Genomic DNA, 20,862 nt, shown 5'->3' on the forward strand with positions numbered 1-20,862 from the left:
ATCACCCTTAGCCGATGGCCGATTTTGCCTGGGCCGATATTTGTGGCCGATGCTCCTTTTGCTCCCTCAATTTATATTTAAATATATATATATATATATATATATATATATAAGTTTAACATGAATTAAATTCTAAATTATTTAAATTATTTGTACAAATTACTGTTTACGCTTTTTTTATTTTATTTTTTAATTTATTTATTTTATTTTTCATTTGTTTTTTTATTTATTTGTTTATTTTTTGTCATTTTTAAATTTTTATTTTTTATTATTATATTTACATTATTGTAAATGTAATTATTATTACATTTATTATTACATATGTATTATTATTACGCGGAAAAATATATCGGCGAACCCACGCATGTATTGGCCGATACCGCAAATATCGGACCGATATATCGGCCTTAGTCATTATGTCAGTAAAACAGACTACATACCTTGTTTTTATTTTGACAAAAATTTCACTAAATGATAACATCCTGGACTATCCAGCTAATCGGGCTAACATGTTACTTACCCCCCCCCCCCCCCCCCCCTCTCTGGCACCATCAATGCTGGACTCAGCCGCCGAGCCATCAGAATTGTTGGTGACAACTTCGGCCCCCTGCCCTCTGGGAGAAGGCCCCCGAAGCCTTCTGGTCAGTCCCACAAGTCTCACACACAGCTTCATCCATCAAGCTGTCAGGGAATTGAACTCTGCCTGCTACCTGCCCATTTTGCCCAATGCCTCTGGACAATAACACATACGCTCAACAAGAACTACCTGTCATGTTATTTGCACAATCTGCCTAGTTGTTAGTTTTTTAGTTATATGTTTAAAAAAATTATTATTCTAATCTATTTGTATTGATTTTTTAATATTTTAGTCTTTTATTCTGAAATGATTACCCCTCATTGTAGTGGGAAAGAAACAATAACTCGTTTCTTTTTATGTCCTGTATTGATAGAAAATTGTCAATAATCTTGAATCTCAGATTGAATGAGGCAACTTTATCGTTAAACTTATCGTTAAACTGGTTTGTCGTGCCGGGGAACAAATCAAGCTAATCTACCGCATATTGTTGTCTTCGTACCCGTCTGCATGACATGCAGCTTTAAAAATGGGTCTCAATTTTCAAACGATTTGTAGTTCCTTAATCATCAGCTAGAATGCCAACACTCCAGGGTGCCATTGGCCTCTGTTCATTGTTTTGTAATTGTGGAGTTAAAAGATGTACCGCAGGGGTCTCAAACTCAATTTACTAGGGGGCCACTGGAGCTAGGGTCTGGGTGAGACTGGGCCACATCAGGTTTTCCAAAAAAAACAAAAAAAACGCATTTATTAAAAACAGAAAAATGAATAAACTTTGCTTTGGTTCCGATTTTCTACAAGAAAAGCTCTGATAAAACATTCCACTGTTCTCAAATATCTTACTTTTTATTTTTCTACACAAAATAAGGTGAAAAATAAATAAACAAATCAAGAATAAAGAAAATCAATCAGTAATAAATAAATAAATATAATAATAATAATAAAAACTTAAGAAACCACATATAGTTGGTGGGTAGACAAATGATTTTTTTCAGATTAAAATGAACAAAGCATTATTAGAGCCCTGTAGACATGACAAAACACGACTATAGTCACTACTTTTTTTATTTACAACATATTGCGCAACTGCAGGGTCTTGAGACACATGCTAACTCGCAAACTAGAGAGCTAGCGATCTAAACGGTAGCCTTCAAGTTATTTCCTTTCAACTTTTCAACTTAAATAGCCAAAAAATTTACCACTTCCACACGGATAGGGAGGATAACTATTAACAGTTATTTAACCTTTAACATGAACATTAATCAAATGTAATAATTTTTTCTGGGTACATGATACCATACAGCATCCATATCAAACTAACATTAAACTTTCATATCAAGGCGGGGGCCTCAAACTAGTGTCCTGCGGGCCACATTTGGCCCACGGGTCGCGTGTTTGAGACCCCTGATGTACCGTTTCTCTTGAGTCAAGTTCAGTGAATACTAAAGATACTGAAAGTAAAAACCACTCCGCCACCCACAAACAACGTTGGACCTACCATTCTCGGTGGGGACATAGACGTTCAGGTACAGGCAGTCCTCGCTCTGGTCTTGCACGTACGTTACCACCGTATCCAAGTTAGCCGTGAACCACACCGGGAGCATATCGCTGTGTAAGAAGCGATCTTCCAAAAACTGGGGGCAAACTGGAGCAAAATGAGTAGCATTCCTGATGCCTGGCCAAGACATGGGTGGTTCCGGTGCCTGGAATCTCCGTTCCCCAGTTGGGGCCAATGCATACGGAATCCCCAGATACTGTTCCACCGGTCCGAGGATCTCATTGGGTAGTGTGACTTTCACACCCCGTAACTTCCCGTAGTTGGTGGTGACTACCGGGTAATGCTGACCTTGGATTCCAACCACACAGACGGACACGAGCACGATCCAGAGCAGCAAAAAAGCCAAGGTGGGATACATCCATGAGGGGCCTCGACGAGCTGACACGCTCCTGCTGTGCTGAGCCTGGTCGGCCATGGCTGAAGTCCACCCACAGGTTCCTCACCACCCGTTACTTATTTCTCTTCCTCAAGCTGAAAGTTGCAAAATATGGCCAAATATTGCGACTTTCTCAGAATTCCCCATTCTGAGAATTCAGATGAATATCAGTTGTTGAAGCTCGGGTCCTAACATCCACACAGGAAAAGCTCAAGACACCTTAGCTCCAGTTTGATGAACGCCTGAATAAAAGAGAAAAGACACAAGGATCAGTTAAAAAGTGCTGACAAAAACAAAAACATCAGAAGTTAATCTACAGAGGTTGAATCGAGGCAACTGGCGAATGTTCACCTTCCATCCAAAAGGTTCATTTAATTAAAAAATTTAGGTGTGAGGTTTCCTTATTTTATGTTTCTAGTTGATTGTGTCCCTTTATGGGTTGGTCACTTTAGGGTTGTTGTTGTTTTGCAGCCTGACGGGTGGCAAACAACTCGTTACTGGCCACTCTTCCCGTGGAATGAGACTATCTTTGGGACAGAGATGTAATGGTAATGGTAATGGTTTAATTTCATTTGAACATGCATCAGATTACAATTGAGTGCATCCCATAATCAGTTCCCAGTTCCACATGTCCAAAAGGAGTAGGAAGAAGCAAAGCTTATTAAATCCTACCCCTCCATCTGGTACTTTTACAATCAGTAACTGTTACATTTGTTCACTTCCTGCTTTTCTAATATTTTATTTTATTTTATTTTATTTTATTTTATTTTATTTTATTTTATTTTATTTTATTTTATTTTATTTTATTTTATTTTATTTTATTTTATTTTATTTTATTTTATTTTATTTTATTTTATTTTGCAAACATCAACTGCTTGTATTGTTTCTTGAATTGGCTCATCGTTGTGCATTGTTTGACTTCCTTACTCAATCCATTCCATAGTTTGATTCCACATACTGAAATGCTATGCTAACGCTAACGTAGTCCTAGCATAGAAGTGTTTCAAATGTAGTTCTTCTTCTGTTTGAAGATGAACTACATCAGCAAGTTGAAGTATTTGTGATTTTAGAAATAAGGAGTTAGTATGTTCTCTGTAGGCGGCATTATGAATTATCCTTACTGACCTTTTTTGCAGTACATTTAGCCAGTGAAGATTGCTTTTATAGTTATTAGCTTACTTAATTACTTCAACTATATTAGGAAAGCAGGATGTGAACAAATGTAAGAGTTACTGATTGTAAAAGTACCAGATGGAGGGGTAGGATTTAATAAGCTTTGCTTCTTCCTACTCCTTTTGGACATGTGGAACTGATTATGGGATGCACTCAATTGTAATCTGATGCATGTTCAAATGAAATTAAACTATTACCATTAGTTGTTTTTCCACCAAACAATCTACTGTTATGCAGATAATTCGCCTAACTTTTTCCACCAAGGGTCACATAATGAAAAATGAAAAAATACAGCAACCACTTTGATATTGTACATTGTTGTAAAATGCCTGCTTATGTTCCCATTCTTGCTGTTTTTTGTTGACTTTTTTTTGTTAAATTATATTTCACTAATAAAACAACTGCAACAGGTCACAAATGGCCAGTTAATGACATTGGATAAGTAGGACGGACCTAAGCCTCCTGAGTTATTCAAGGACAAAAGAACTCTTTTTTTTTAGCGACCTAGAGCTATTTGCATCTTTAGTGGAAACAATATTCCTTATCAAGTCTTACAATCAGATTGCTGGCTGAGACAGAGCCCAGAATAAACAACCATTCAGCTGCTCTGTCATTCTGGCTCTGACATGGCCGCCAGAGCCGACCGTGACCAATCTAAACAATTACAATGATTCTACAAGAAATGGCGCAGCACGGTTCATAAGCACCCCAGAAGCTCTCCCTCTCGCCGCTAAAAATATGCGGCTGGTCTATTTTTGACAGAAGCCAGGTCAATCTGTGCCGGGCATACTGAGCGCTGGGGGTTTGGGTCAAAGGGGGTATTTCTTTTTGGACTAAAACGGACCATGCAGACCAGTAATGGGCAGACAAAACGCTCCACTTCTGGGAGCCTCCCGGGAGGGATTTAAAACTGCGGGCAGACGAACAAAACCACAACATCAGGGGCTAAAAGGTTCAACATGTTTTTGACTCCGCTTGATGTAATATGATGTCATGTCAAGGAATTGAACGCTGCATAGAACAGGAGATTGTCCAAATGCTTAGATGGCAACCGCCGTCTCCTACTTCATGCCGAACACTGTGTCAACAAAGCACTGCATTATTTGTCACAAAATCTTCTTGCTAGCACACTATTAAGTTGCTAACAAAACAAAAGCCAATAAAATTCAGAAATCAACCAAATATCTAGTATTTATGACCAAACTCTAGTTGATAAAAAAAGATTATGTATTAGCATGTTTTCCAGTTAATGTTGAAAATTTATAATAACATTTTGCCCCCATTCACATGCATTTTCCGATTAGCATAAATTAGCATGCATTTTTAACTCAATGTTAAAAAAAAAGGAAATCAGGCTAACAGGTTGCTAACAAACAGGTTGCTTGAATTCCTTTTCTTAACATCTAGTTTTCTATTTTGTTAGCAAGCTAACAGGTTAACTAGATGTAAAAAAAAAAATCATTTTTTTAACATCTAGTTTTCTATTTTGTTAGCAAGCTAACAGGTTAACTAGATGTAAAAAAAAAAACATTTTTTTAACATCTAGTTTTCTATTTTGTTAGCAAGCTAACAAGTTGCTAACAAAATAGAAAACTAAATGTTAAAAAAAGGAAATCAAGCAACCTGTTTGTTAGCGACCTGTTAGCAACCTGTTTTCTATTTTGTTAGCAAGCTAACAGGTTGCTAACAAAATAGAAAACTAACATCTAGTCTCTTTTGTTAGCAACCTGTTAGCTTGCTAACAAAATAGAAAACTAGATGTTAGTTTTCTATTTTGTTAGCAAGCTAACAGGTTGCTAACAAAATAGAAAACTAGATGTTAAAAAAGGAAATCAAGCATAACAAAACAGAAAACTAGATGTTAAAACAAGGAAATCAAGCAATCTGTTTGTTAGCAACCTGTTTTCTATTTTGTTAGCAAGCTAACAGGTTGCTAACAAAATAGAAAACAACCTCTGGAACAACAAATAGAAAACTAACATCTAGTTTTCTATTTTGTTAGCAAGCTAACAGGTTGCTAACAAAACACCAGACCGTACAATTCGGAAATCAACCAAATATCTAGTATTTATGACCAAACTCTAGTTGATAAAAAAAAAGGTTATATACCAAAAAAATACATTGCATAGCATAAAATTAGAGTAATTGGTGATTTGTGTTAGGAAGATCAGTGAGTGGTTAGCATGTTTTCCAGTTAACGTTGAAAGCTAATAGAAACTAACATCTAGTTTTCTATTTTGTTAGCAACCTGTTAGCTTGCTAACAAAATAGAAAACAGGTTGCTAACAAAACAACAGACCATACAATTCAGAAATCAACCAATATCTAGTATTTATGACCAAATTCTAGTTGATTAAAAAAGGATATGTACCCAAAAAATACATTGCACAGCATAAAATTAGAGTAATTGATTTGCGTTAGGAAGATCAGTGAGTGGTTAGCATGTTTTCCAGTTAACGTTGAAAATTTACAATAAAATTTACAATAAAATTTAGCCCCCATTCACATGCATTTTCCGATTAGCATAAAAGGTTCAACATGTTTTTGACTCAGCTTGATGTAATATGATGTCATGTCAAGGAATTGAACGCTGCATAGAACAGGAGATTGTCCAAATGCTTAGATGGCAACCGCCGTCTCCTACTTCATGCCGAACATTGTGTCAACAAAGCACTGTATTATTTGTCACAAAATCTTCTTGCTAGCACACTATTAGCATGCTAACAAAACAACAGCCAATAAAATTCAGAAATCAACCAAATATCTAGTATTTATGACCAAACTCTAGTTGATAAAAAAAGGTTATGTATTAGCATGTTTTCCAGTTGAAAATTTATAATAACATTTTGCCCCCATTCACATGCATTTTCCGATTAGCATAAATTAGCATGCGTTTTTAACTCAATGTTAAAAAAAAGGAAATCAGGCTAACAGGTTGCTAACAAACAGGTTGCTTGAATTCCTTTTCTTAACATCTAGTTTTCTATTTTGTTAGCAAGCTAACAGGTTAACTAGATGTAAAAAAATCATTTTTTTAACATCTAGTTTTCTATTTTGTTAGCAAGCTAACAGGTTGCTAACAAAATAGAAAACTAAATGTTAAAAAAAGGAAATCAAGCAACCTGTTTGTTAGCGACCTGTTAGCAACCTGTTTTCTATTTTGTTAGCAAGCTAACTGGTTGCTAACAAAATAGAAAACTAACATCTAGATCTAGTCTCTTTTGTTAGCAACCTGTTAGCTTGCTAACAAAATAGAAAACTAGATGTTAAAAACAGGAAATCAAGCAACCTGTTTGTTAGCAACCTGTTTTCTATTTTGTTGCTAACAAAACAACAGACCATACAATTCGGAAATCAACCAAATATCTAGTCTTTATGGCCAAACTCTAGTTGATAAAAAAGGTTATGTAACAAAAAAATACGTTGCACAGCATAAAATTAGAGTTTTTTTGGTGAATTGTGTTAGGAAGATTAGTGAGTGGTTAGCATGTTTTCCAGTTAACGTTGAAAGCTTGCTAAAAAAATAGAAAACAGGTTGCTAACAAACAGGTTGCTAACAAACAGGTTGCTTGATTTGCTTTTTGTTAACATCTAGTTTTCTATTTTGTTAGCAAGGTTGCGAGCAACCTGTTAGCTTGCTAACAAAATAGAAAACTAGATGTTAAAAAAAGGAAATCAGGCTAACAGGTTGCTAACAAACAGGATGCTTGATTTCCTTTTTTTTAACATAGAGTTTTCTTTTTTGTTAGCAACCTGTTAGCTTGCTAACAAAATAGAAAACTGGATGTTAAAAAAACGAAATCCAGCAACCTGTTTGTTAGCAACCTGTTTGTTAGCAACCCGTTTGCTTGCTAACAAAATAGAAAACTATATGTTAAAAAAAGGAAATCAGGCTAACAGGTTGCTAACAAACAGGTTGCTTGATTTCCTTTTTTTAACATCTAGTTTTTTATTTTGTTAGCAAGCTAACAGGTTGCTAACAAACAGGTTGCTTGATTTCCTTTTTTTAACATCTAGTTTTTTATTTTGTTAGCAAGCTAACAGGTTGCTAACAAACAGGTTAGTTGATTTCCTTTTTTTTTAACACCTAATTTTCTGTTTTGTTAGCAAGCTAGTGGCTAACAAAATAGAAAACTAGATGCTAAAAAAGGAAATCAGGCTAACAGGTTGCTAACAAACAGGTTGCTTGATTTCCTCTTTTAACATCTAGTTTTCTATTTACATCTGTTTGTTAGCAACCTGTTTTCTATTTTGTTAGCAAGCTAACAGGTTGCTAACAGAACAACAGACCATACAATTCGGAAATCAACCAAATATCTAGTATTTATGACCAAACTTGATAAAAAAAAATGTGATGTACCAAAAAAATACATTGCACAGCATAAAATTTGAGTAATTGGTGATTTGTGTTAGGAAGATCAGTGAGTGGTTAGCATGTTTTCCAGTTAACGTTGAAAATTTATAATGAAATTTTGCCCCCATTCACATGCATTTTCCGATTAGCATAAATTAGCATGCGTCTTGTCATGTTAATAAATTGTGATTCCAACCTGTTAGCAACCATTTTTCTGTAAGAAAACTAACATCTAGTTTTTTATTTTGTTAGCAAGCTAACACGTTGCAAAATAGAAAACTAGATGTTAAAAAAAGGAAATCAAGCAATCTGTTTGTTAGCAACCTGTTTTCTATTGTGTTAGCAAGCTAACAGGTGGCTAACGAAATAGAAAACTAGATGTTAAAAATCTGACATTGAGGATTAAAAGTGTTGATTAAAATATTGCTGTATAGAAAGTACATGTTACAGTGCAAAAATGGATTAATTGGTGATTTATGCTAATTTATTTTGCCTCTGTTTGTAGTTAGCGTACAATATGTTGGTGTTTTATCATGTTGTTAATACACAGTCCAACTGTGCTATTACTGTATTTTTTCACAAAATGTCCTTGCTAGCACCCTAGTAACTTGCTAACAAAAGTGGAAAAACAGACCCTAAAATATGGAAATCAACCTGGTATTTTTTTATTGAAAGTGTTGTTGATCAAAACGTTGATACAAAAAATTAGATTGAATAATGTAAAAATAGCGTACTTGGTGATTAGAGTGAAACCTCGGTGAATGTACGCCGGGGTTAGCACGTTTTCCTATTAACGTAAAAAATTTACAGCAAAATCTTGCCTCTTTTTATGTAACATTAAAAATGTACAGTAATATTTAGCCTCTGTTTGTAGTTAGTTAATACACAGTCCAACTGTGCTATTACTGTATTTTTTCACAAATTGTCCTTGCTAGCACCCTAGTAACTTGCTAACAAAAATGGAAAAACAGATCCTAAAATATGGAAATCAACCTGGTATTTTTTATCAAAAGTGTTATTGATCAAAACGTTGATCCAAAAAATTAGGTTGAATAATGCAAAAATAGCGTACTTGGTGATTAGAGTGAAACCTCGGTGAATGTACGCCGGGGTTAGCGCGTTTTCCTATTAACGTAGAAAATTTACAGCAAAATCTTGCCTCTTTTCATGTAACATTAAAAATTTACAGTAACATTTTGCCTCTGTTTGTAGTTAGCGTACAATATGTTGGTGTTTTATCATGTTGTTAATACACAGTCCAAACTGTGCTATTACTGTATTTTTTCACAAAATGTCTTTGCTAGCACCCTAGTAACTTGCTAACAAAAATTGGAAAAACAGACCCTAAAATATGGAAATCAACCTGGTATTTTTTTATTGAAAGTGTTGTTGATCAAAACGTTGATACAAAAAATTAGGTTGAATAATGTAAAAATAGCATACTTGGTGATTACAGTGAAACCTCGGTGAATGTACGCCAGGGTTAGCACGTTTTCCTATTAACGTAAAAAATTTACAGCAAAATCTTGCCTCTTTTTATGTAACATTAAAAATGTACAGTAATATTTAACCTCTGTTTGTAGTTAGTTAATACACAGTCCAACTGTGCTATTACTGTATTTTTTCACAAAATGTCCTTGCTAGCACCCTAGTAACTTGCTAACAAAAATGGAAAAACAGATCCTAAAATATGGAAATCAACCTGGTATTTTTTATTAAAAGTGTTATTGATAAAAACGTTGATCCAAAAAATTAGGTTGAATAATGCAAAAATAGCGTACTTGGTGATTAGAGTGAAACCTCGGTGAATGTATGCCGGGGTTAGCGCGTTTTCCTATTAACGTAGAAAATTTACAGCAAAATCTTGCCTCTTTTCACGTAACATTAAAAATTTACAGTAACATTTTGCCTCTGTTTGTAGTTAGCGTACAATATGTTGGTGTTTTATCATGTTGTTAATACACAGTCCAAACTGTGCTATTACTGTATTTTTTCACAAAATGTCTTTGCTAGCACCCTAGTAACTTGCTAACAAAAATTGGAAAAACAGACCCTAAAATATGGAAATCAACCTGGTATTTTTTATTAAAAGTGTTGTTGATGAAAACGTTGATACAAAAAATTAGGTTGAATAATGTAAAAATAGCGTACTTGGTGATTAGAGTGAAACCTCGGTGAATGTACGCCAGGGTTAAAATTAATCCAATTAATCCAACTATGTTTTTAATGTATTTTTTAATCACAAAACATCCTTGTTAGCACCCTATTAGCTTATGAATACAACGAAACAGGAAGCAGAAGTCTGCTGTGTTGTTAATTAGACCTCAAACAGCAACAGTTTCTTTGATGGTTACACATGACCTAGCATAATAAGTCGGCAATTGATAATTAATTGATAATTACAGCGCGTCTTTTATAGCCGCTTCACCTTTGCCTGTGAGACAAAGTACAGTTGAAATTAACATTTTTTTTTTCCTTTTTAGAATCGACATCCGTGCAAGAGACATATTTGCCTTTAGCAATTCCAGTACAGCCACAGGGCCTCTATCACTTCCTGAGTGGTGATATAATGACGCCATTAACCACTATATAGAAGAATCTCACTGGATAGGTCTGCAGGCACCTCATGCGGTTGCACAAAAGCATCAAAAGACGGAAAAAAATTGTCATTACTCAAGGAAGGTTCAACGTGCTGTTATTTTTTTATTTACCGATACGCTATACTGTATTTGTGTTGACATGGTACTTGATGACAAATTGTCCTTCATGGGGAGCGAGGGAGTTGAATGCACCGCCACCGCTTTCGTTGGCCGAGGATGGCGAACATTGTTCTCACTCTTCCTGATTATAGTGATAAGTCTTATGAATACCAATGAAGCAACACGCTGTCATTTGCATTTCAATCACAAAATGATTCCGCCCGAGGCTCCTCAGGTCTTATCTGAAAAATGTCACTGACACTTTGAACTACAGCTGCTGACAATTATTCACATATGCATCCGCTGTATGTAACGCATTTCAGCATATTGTGTTGTTACGTGCTGATGCATTGTTGTAAACATGTCGTTAATACACCCGTGTTGTCCAAAGTCCAGCCTGTGGGCCATTTGTGTCTCAAATACAAATCAATTGAACAAAATAATAACATTAAAAACAGAATGAAGGATGATTAGGGTGACGCTGGAAAAAAAAGTTACAAGAAAAACGTTCTTCATCAATTTCATTTGATTTTTTAAAAAGTAATCTAGCTTCTAATGTTAGTATTCAGTACTTGATTTTGACCCCCGCCTCCCAGAATATTAAAAAAAAATTGTATTTGCAGTCTACAGTACATTTTTTGTTGGCTAGCAGCACACATATTTAACAACAAAAATGTAGCCTTTAGCTAGTTCCATGCTAAATGGCTAACGCTAACAAAACACTGGACTTCAGCCACGGTCATCACATTCACAGCCCGTCAATAGCAGCTGGAAGGTTTAATGGTAATGGTTTTATTTCATTTGAACATGCATCAGATTACAATTGAATGCATCCCATAATCAGTTCCCAGTTCCACATGTCCAAAAGGAGTAGGAAGAAGCAAAGCTTATTAAATCCTACCCCTCCATCTGGTACTTTTACAACTTTTAAATCAGTTACATTTGTTCACTTCCTGCTTTCCTAATATTTTATTTTATTTTATTTTATTTTATTTTATTTTATTTTATTTTATTTTATTTTATTTTATTTTATTTTATTTTATTTTATTTTATTTTAATTTATTTTATTTTATTTTATTTTATTTTATTTAGCAAACATCAACTGCTTGTATTGTTTCTTGAATTGGCTCATCGTTGTGCATTGTTTGACTTCCTTACTCAATCCATTCCATAGTTTGATTCCACATACTGAAATGCTATGCTAACGCTAACGTAGTCCTAGCATAGAAGTGTTTCAAATGTAGTTCTTCCCTGAGATCATATTTCTCCTCTCTTGTAGAGAAGTATTGGATGACATTTTTAGCTAATTGGTTATTTTTAGCCTTATGCATTATTTTAGCTGTTTGAAGATGAACTATATCAGCAAGTTGAAGTATTTGTGATTTTAGACATAAGGAGTTAGTATGTTCTCTGTAGGCGGCATTATGAATTATCCTTACTGGCCTTTTTTGCAGTACATTTAGCAAGTGAAGATTGCTTTTATAGTTATTACCCCATATTTCCACACAATAAGCGACAGTAGATACAAATAACTTTTGTCTTGCTACAAGAGCCATCTGCCGGGGCTTGGAAGCTAACTTTACCAATAAATACTCTTTTCTTTCTCCATTTCCCATTAATATTTGCTCCAGCTTGTGGCTACAGAGTTACCGTGCTTCAATCAAACTACGGTGAGGGTCGAGGGTCAAACAGGAGGCGTTATTCGCGTGTCAAAAAAATGACCACCGTTAAAGGAAACTTCTGTTAATGCATCATTAAATTTGACAGCGCTAATGATAATACATTCAAAATAATATTGTTTTATACAAGTTTATAACCCACAAGGCATGCTGGGAAGCTCATGCATGTACATGAAGTTACTTAGCATGCCTAGCGGGTTATACATTTGCATAAAATAGTACTGTTAAGCATGTATGTTGGAGTGTAAGCCTTTATAGTCCATGTGGTGGAGTTACATTATGCATAATTAGGGCTCAAGCACTGACAGTGCTATTATTATTATTATTATTATTATTATTATTATTATTATTATTATTATTATTATTATTATTATTATTATTATTATTATTAGGGCTCGAGCACTGACAGTGCGAAAGCCCTATAGTAATTGTAATGTTTATTATTATTATTATTATTATTATTATTATTATCCCAAAATGATTGCGACTTTGAGGGCCTTAACATGCCCGTAAACTCACCGAATTTGCCTAGCGCATCAGGTCTGGCAAAAAATTTTATATTTTATGGGTCCAAAATATAATGTTCCAAAATTGACTCTCTAGCGCCACCTACAAATTTTTTTTAAAATTAGCCCCCGCCACCACCAGTTTCACCGATCGTCACGAAACTTGGTGGAGACGTCTATCATGACAGGACGCACCAAAAAGTCTCAAGAAGCCATATTGCAAAACGAACAGGAAGACGGCCATTTTTGATGGCGGCGGCGATTTTCGGGCCTGAAGTAGGGGGTCGTATCTCAACGAACTGAGTCCGTTGTAATATGTGTTGTTATGCTGTGCGGGAGGCATTTGTTGGAATGACCTCCTGTTGGTTAGTGTTGGAGTGTCAAAAATAGACATTTTAATGATGATCTAAATCAGGGGTCTCAAACATGCGGCCCGCGGTTTAAAGTTTAATGTTAGTGCGGCCCGTGCAAGTTTGATATGGATGCTGTATGGTATCATGTACCCAGAAAAAATTATTACATTTGATTAATGTTCATGTTAAAGGTTAAATAACTGTTAATAGGTAACCTCCCTATCCGTGTGGAAGTGGTAAATTTTTGGCTATTTAAGTTTAAAGGAAATAACTTGAAGGCTACCGTTTAGGTCGCTAGCTCTCTAGTTTGCGAGTTAGCATGTGTCTCAAGACCCTGCAGTTGCGCAATATGTTGTAAATAAAAAAAGTATAAGTGTGACTATAGTCGTGTTTTGTCATGTCTACAGGGCTCTAATAATGCTTTGTTCATTTTAATCTGAAAAAAATCATTTGTCTACCCACCAACTATATGTGGTTTCTTAAGTTTTTATTATTTGCCGTTTTATTATTATTATTATTATATTAATTTATTTATTACTGATTGATTGATTTTCTTTATTCTTGATTTGTTTATTTATTTTTCATCTTATTTTGTGTAGAAAAATAAAAAGTAAGATATTTGAGAACAGTGGAATGTTTTATCAGAGCTTTTCTTGTAGAAAATTGGAACCAAAGCGAAGTTTTAAATTTTTTTTTTTTTTTTTTTTTTTGGAAAACCTGATGCGGCCCAGTCTCGCCCAGACCCTAGCTCCAGTGGCCCCCAAGTAAATTGAGTTTGAGACCCCTGATCTAAACTATCTGTGAACTCGTATTTATCCTTTTCTATTGTCTTTTCAAATCACAGTCAGCTACAAGAAGATTAGTGTTGAAAATAAATGTAAAAATTAAAAAATATATGTATATATTTATATATAAGAGCAGCTGGTGTTTTCAACACTTCTTGTTCCTGACTGAAACGCTGTGCAAAGCCAAGAAAGTACGCTTTGCTGCTGGACAAATGCAACCGTTATTCTGCCTTCTTCTCCTGCCAAGTTTCTCCTGCTTGGCTTGGGAAGTTTCATTTATAAAGTATAATCACAACGTGGTGCTTTGAGCGCCATCCTAAATTTATGTCTTTTTATTTCTACATTCTTGTCTCAACTGATTCAATATACCTACAAATTTGTGGCCGTGTTTGCATTTCCGCAGCGTTTGATTAGATTACAACGATGCATGTTCCGTTGGCATTGACAAGAGCTTTTACCCCAAACCCAAAACCTTGCACCAAATCCACAAGACAATCACAAACCACTGGGCAGATTCAACAAGCAGGGGGTCAAATGTTTGTTGTTTCGTTCTACATTTACATGCAAAATTCAGGAAGATGGTAAACTGATGATTAAAAACACGACCACGAATCCGTGCAATCACTTTTTTGACATACAAGATAAGCGGCAAATAGGGCGTGCTTCTTCTATCAGGTCAAATAAGTTCTGAGTTTTAACCAGTGTTGGGAGTAAAACGGCGTTAAATCAGTAATCTCTTGTTTACTGCGGTTAATTAGTTCCTGATCCGACCATTATAAGTAGATTCCGAAAACAATTCCTTATTTATAAATGGAATATTTTCTAGTCAGAGCATAGAAAGCCTATTTACAACTATCTAAATGTAGTTTTCCTTATTAGAGCCCTCTAGACATGAAATAACACCCCTATAGTAGCTTTTACACTATTTTCAAATATGGCCGACATGTGAAAAAGTGTTTAAACACTTCCTGGTTTCTTATTTGTTTGATTGTTTGTCGTACTTAAATGTTTCAGATCATCAAATACATGTAAATATTAAATATTGTATATTATTATATCAATGACAACACAACTGAACATAAAATGCTAATTTTAAAGGAAAAGTTTTATTATTAAGGGAGAAAAAAAATCCAAACCTATGTGATTGGCGGGTAGCGGCTCGCTGTGGCGCCAAATTAATTATTATTCGCTCGGCACGTTGGTGACATAAGCGATTCTTCTAAACATAAAAAAAGAAACTGTACTATTTTTTGTAGTCGAATTATTATTGTATTCGAATTATCCAAATAATCGTTGCAACCCTATTTGTGTTTAATGGCTCTCACTGTGGTTAGCTAGAGTCCCAGAGTTTTAGAAATGGCTTTTTAACCACAGTTATATATCTCATTCACCCTGTTTTCTGAAACAAAAACAAATTATATTTATTTTTTTCACCAAAAATCTGCAAATTGAGGGTTCGTCAATGCTGAATGTGGACATTCACGGTATAATATTACATTTAAATTGTTTGAAAAATTTGTTTTACACAAAATTTTATGTTTTGCATTTGGGGGAAATTAGCCAACCCATGCAAAGGGGCTCCATATGGTGGGAAATTCCAAAAGCCCAAAAAATCGAGACAACAGCTGTCAATGACAACACAACTGAACATAAAATGCTGATTTTAAAGGAAAAGTTTTATTATTAAGTGAGAAAAAAAATCAAAAACTGCGCCAAGACTATTTTTTGTAATCGAATTATTATTGTATTCGAATTATCCAAATAATACTTGCAGCCCTATTTGTGTTTAATGGCTCTCACTGTGGTTAGCTGGAGTCCCAGAGTTTTAGAAATAGCTTTTTAACTACAGAGATTGAACTCAGGGGTTAATAAACCACAGTTATGTTATGTTTTAACATAATATAAGGGGGCAATCGCATTTTCACACATGGCCATGTATGTATATTTGGATTTTCCCTTAATAATATTATTTTTATTCCTTAATAATAAAAAGGTTTATTTAAAAAAAAAACTCACCACTGTAAGACATAAATAAGTCTCAGAGTTGAGTTTTACCGATAATAGAGTTCACTTTACTACAAATAAAAATAATTGAAGGGTACACAGGTAACATCTGCTCGCTTTAAGTTAATATTGTCCAATTTCTGATTAACATTTGCAATATAATTTTTTTTTTTACATATAAGTTTCACTTTTGCCTCTCACAGCAACTATGCAGCATTGAAGGAACGCTTAATGATAATGTCAAAATAGTGGGCTAATAGTAGTGTGTAACAGTGGTACCTATATTTTAATATTTTTATAAATTGTTACCCACTTTGCCCATTTTTTTCCACAGAAAACACATCTTATTCACCCTAATTTCTGAGACAAAAAATAATTGTATTTTTTTTTCACTAAAAATCTGCAAATTGAGGGTTCGCCAATGCTGAATCTGGACATTCACTGTATAATATTACATAAAAATTTGTTTTACACAAAATTTAATGTTTTGCATTTTGGGAAAATTAACCGACTCGAAATTCCAAAGGCCGCAAAAATAGAGATGTAGTGACAACAGCTGCGGAGCGACATCCCTAATCAGAGGTTCTGCTGATATGTCCAAACTTTTGGGATTGAATTGTGTCGTCAATCCAAGCCTGCAACCCAAAAGAAGCCATCTGGTGCATGAGATGATGTCATGGCGGGCCAACACTGATGAGAGGCCGCCCTCCAAAAATTCCAACACCTTCATTAACTTGCATTGAGGATGGAGTAGGGTGGGGGGGGTGATGCATGAAAACACACAGGAGACCATACTTGTTCAAAAGCCCCCACCCTAACCTCCTCCACCACCATCTTGTGGCTGCTTGGCAAAGACAGTGATTGCAGAGGATCCCATCCTCTGATGCATTTTGATCACACACTTTTGGGAAAGGGAGGGTGGGAGGGGGGGTAATAGAGAGGGGGGGGGCGCTCTGTTGCACTGGCCCACTTTAAAACAGCCAGCCGCCCACACGCACGCGCACGTACCTGCGAGACCACACACGCACAAATAATGCATGCAGGTGCCCACGTGACCAGTCTCCTCCGTCGCTGCCGTCATTAAAAAAAAAAATTAAAATAATTTAATCATTTGCGCAGTTTCTTGTCCATAATGTGGTTGTCACGCAAGTGCAGCAAAAATGACTCACAACGAACGTAAATAAATGTTCACATTTTTAAATAGATCCCGGCACGTCGTCACAAGTGCGGGGGGGGGGGGGGGAAGCGGCGAAAATTAAGCACAACAAAAACGGCGCATAGCAATATGGCATATTCTTACCTCAGACCTCTTAACTCCCGTCTGTGGGTCCAGACAAACGTGCGTGTAAATCCACGTCCAATTGTTCCTTGCTGTTCATATCCGAAATGAGAAAGCACGAGTGAGATGATGCCTTCACGGCACCGACTTTACCTCCGTTAAGCGCGTATGTGTGTGTGTGTGTGTGTGTGTATGCGAGAAACAGATGCGGTATTATGACAGATAATGATGTTTCAATGAGTCACTGCAGTCGCACTACAAATACAAACTGTGTTTGAATCCAGCAGCGGTGCCGGCCACTCAATTGCTGGGACAAGATTAGCGATAAAGAAAGCAGGACTCTCTCTCTCTATCTCTCTCTCGCTCGCTCTCTCTCTCCCCGGCTTGTGATTGGACGATACAGAGTGAAGTTTATTAAGACGGAAGCCAATGATGTTGCTGGATTCTCTCAATCAGCCTCAACCAGCCGCTGTGCTGGTAAAGCTTCATTATTCCTTGCTTGTGGGAACTTGGGATTAACGTGTGGACAAGGGTGTCGTTTACTGGGTTTAATCGAATCAGTGAAGGTGAGTCATAAAAAAACAGTAATAGCCACGTTTACATGGCTATTATATGAATATTCCGATTCCATTCAGGTTATTTGCCCAAACGGAAAGAATCTAACATTTGTATACATCTCATTCCAAAAGAAAAGTGCCAGAGGCAATGGAACTCAAGTCTTTCTTAAGTACCCGTGAGTCAGTGAAAATCCAGTCTTTGTCAAGTACCCGTGAGTCAATGACACTCCAGTCTTTTTCAAATACCCATGAGTCAGTAAAACTCCAGTTTTTTTAAAGTACCCATGAGTCAGTAAAACTCCAGTCTTTGTCGAGTACCCGTGAGTCAGTGAAACTCCAGTCTTTTTCAAGTACCCGTGAGTCAGTGAAACTCCACTCTTTGTCGAGTACCCATGATTCAGTGAAACTCCACTCTTTGTCGAGTACCCATGAGTCAGTCAAACTCCACTCTTTGTCGAGTACCCATGATTCAGTGAAACTCCAGTCTTTGTCGAGTACCCGTGAGTCAATGAAACTCCAGTCTTTGTCGAGTATCCATGAGTCAGTGAAACTCTAGTCTTTTACAAGTACCCGTGAGTCAGTGAAACTCCAGTCTTTGTCGAGTACCCATGAGTCAGTAAAACTCCAGTCTTTGTCGAGTACTCATGAGTCAGTAAAACCCCAGTCTTTGTCGAGTACCCGTGAGTCAGTGAAACTCCAGTCTTTTTCAAGTACCCGTGAGTCAGTGAAACTCCAGTCTTTGTCGAGTACCCATGAGTCAGTGAAACTCCAGTCTTTGTCGAGTACCCGTGAGTCAGTGAAAATTCAGTCTTTTTCGAGTACCCGTGAGTCAGTGAAACTCAAGTCTTTATCAAGTACCCGTGAGTCAGTGAAACTCCAGTCTTTGTCGAGTACCCATGAGTCAGTGAAACTCCAGTCTTTGTCGAGTACCCGTGAGTCAGTGAAAATTCAGTCTTTGTCGAGTACCCGTGAGTCAGTGAAACTCAAGTCTTTATCAAGTACCCGTGAGTCAGTGAAACTCCAGTCTTTGTCGAGTACCCATGAGTCAGTGAAACTCCAGTCTTTTTCAAGTACCCGTGAGTCAGTGAAACGCCAGTTTTTGTCGAGTACCCGTGAGTCAGTGAAACTCCAGTCTTTTTCGAGTACCCGTGAGTCAGTGAAACTCCAGTCTTTGTCGAGTACCCGTGAGTCAGTGAAACTCCAGTCTTTGTCGAGTATCCGTGAATCAGTGAAACTCCAGTCTTTGTCGAGTACCCATGAGTCAGTGAAACTCCAGTCTTTTTCAAGTACCTGTGAGTCAGTGAAACTCCAGTCTTTGTCGAGTACTCATGTGATATTGAAAGTCAATTCTTCATTGGGTACATGTGAAGCAGTAACTTGAGTCTCTGTTGAATACCCGTGAGTCAGTGAAACTTGAGTTTTTGTCGAGTGCAAGTTATTCAGCGAAAGTGAGTCTTCATCAAATACCCATGAGTCAGTAAAACTCCAGTCTTCTTCAACTTCAGTCTTGGTCGAGAACCTGTGAGTCAATGACCCTTGGATCTTTGTCGAGCACCTGTGAGTCAGTGAAATTTCACTCTTTGGTGTGAAACAGTCAAACTCAAATCTCCATTGACTACCAATGAGTGAAACGCCGGCATTGTCGAGTACCCATGAGTCAGTCACACTCCAGTCTATGATGAATACCCGTGAGTCAATGAAACTCGAGTCTTTGTCAAGCACCCGTGAGTCAGTGAAACTCCAGTCTTCATTGAGTAACCATGCGTCAGTGAAACTCAAATAATCATTGAGTACTTGTGAATCAGTGAAACCAGAGTCTTCTTTGAGTAAATCTGAATCAGTATTACTTGAGTTTTTGTCGAGTACCAGCGATTCAGTGAACCTTCAGTCTTCATTGAGTAACCATGCATCAGTGAACCTCAAATAATCATTGAGTACTTGTGAATCAGTGAAACCAGAGTCTTCTTTGAGTAAATCTGAATCAGTATTACTTGAGTTTTTGTTGAGTACCAGCGATTCAGTGAACCTTCAGTCTTCATTGAGTAACCATGCATCAGTGAACCTCAAATAATCATTGAGTACTTGTGAATCAGTGAAACCAGAGTCTTCTTTGAGTAAAACTGAATCAGTATTACTTGAGTTTTTGTCGAGTACCAGCGATTCAGTGAACCTTCAGTCTTCATTGAGTAACCATGCATCAGTGAACCTCAAATAATCATTGAGTACTTGTGAATCAGTGAAACCAGAGTCTTCTTTGAGTAAATCTGAATCAGTATTACTTGAGTTTTTGTTGAGTACCAGCGATTCACCGAAGTACCCAGGAGTCGGTAAAACTCCAGTCTTCATCAAGTTTCTGTAAATCGGTGAAGTCTTGTTGAGAAGTACGTTTACAGTATAACGTATTTATAAAATACTAGTACCATCATGCAGGAGGAGGGGGGGGGGTGCAGATGTGAATAATATGATGGATAGTATTTAATAATTATGTTAAAAAGTCCAAATTGTCAAAACATAAGACTCACATGGGCTAGCATATGATGGTCAGCTTATAAACAAACAAACGGACAAAGTTAAGGCCCCAGGTGAATCCCATTGCTGTGGATAGATGGATTTAGGGTCTGGCCATGCCCCCCTCCCTGGATGAATGAATAGATTGTCAGACTTACAGACTAACAGCAGCGCCTGGGGGATGCGGGCCTTAAATACTTCACCTGCAACAAGCGGGCCCCTGATGATTTGGACAAACAGTAGCAGAGAAGAAGAAGAGAAGAAGGCAGGGGTCTTTGCTCCAGTTGTGTATTTGGGTTCCGGTTATTCCTGGCGTTCCGGGACCATAAAAGAATCCAAAAAACCCACAACTTGTATCTTATTAGCTGTTGTAAAAATAAAATCAATTCATTAGTGTGATATAATATTTTTGTCACCAAACAATAAGAAGTTTATGTATGTCAGTTTTTAGGGAAAC

The 20,862-nt window shown here is 36.5% G+C and overlaps 1 protein-coding gene across 2 annotated transcripts in view; it reads right to left on the minus strand.

Annotated features, from left to right (window-relative positions):
• The window catches only part of nlgn4xa (neuroligin 4 X-linked a), a 108,464-nt gene extending 90,756 nt beyond the window's left edge, over positions 1 to 17,708 (minus strand). The window contains exons 1-3 of one of the 2 annotated variants that reach the window (XM_078796955.1): positions 17,362 to 17,708; positions 17,070 to 17,132; positions 2,073 to 2,750 (exon numbers count right to left, since the gene is read on the minus strand). In XM_078796955.1, coding sequence (XP_078653081.1) covers positions 2,073 to 2,547 — 475 coding nt within the window. In that variant the 5' untranslated portion in view covers positions 2,548 to 2,750; positions 17,070 to 17,132; positions 17,362 to 17,708. The remainder of the gene's footprint in view (positions 1 to 2,072; positions 2,751 to 17,069; positions 17,133 to 17,361) is intronic. The other variant, XM_058050613.2, reaches the window with a different exon arrangement.
• Positions 17,709 to 20,862: the final 3,154 nt, after the last annotated feature.

This window comes from Doryrhamphus excisus, linkage group LG15 (genome assembly GCF_037039965.1).
Source record: "Doryrhamphus excisus strain RoL-2023G ecotype Guam linkage group LG15, RoL_Dexc_Guam_v1.1, whole genome shotgun sequence".
In the NCBI taxonomy this organism is placed as follows: domain Eukaryota; kingdom Metazoa; phylum Chordata; class Actinopteri; order Syngnathiformes; family Syngnathidae; genus Doryrhamphus; species Doryrhamphus excisus.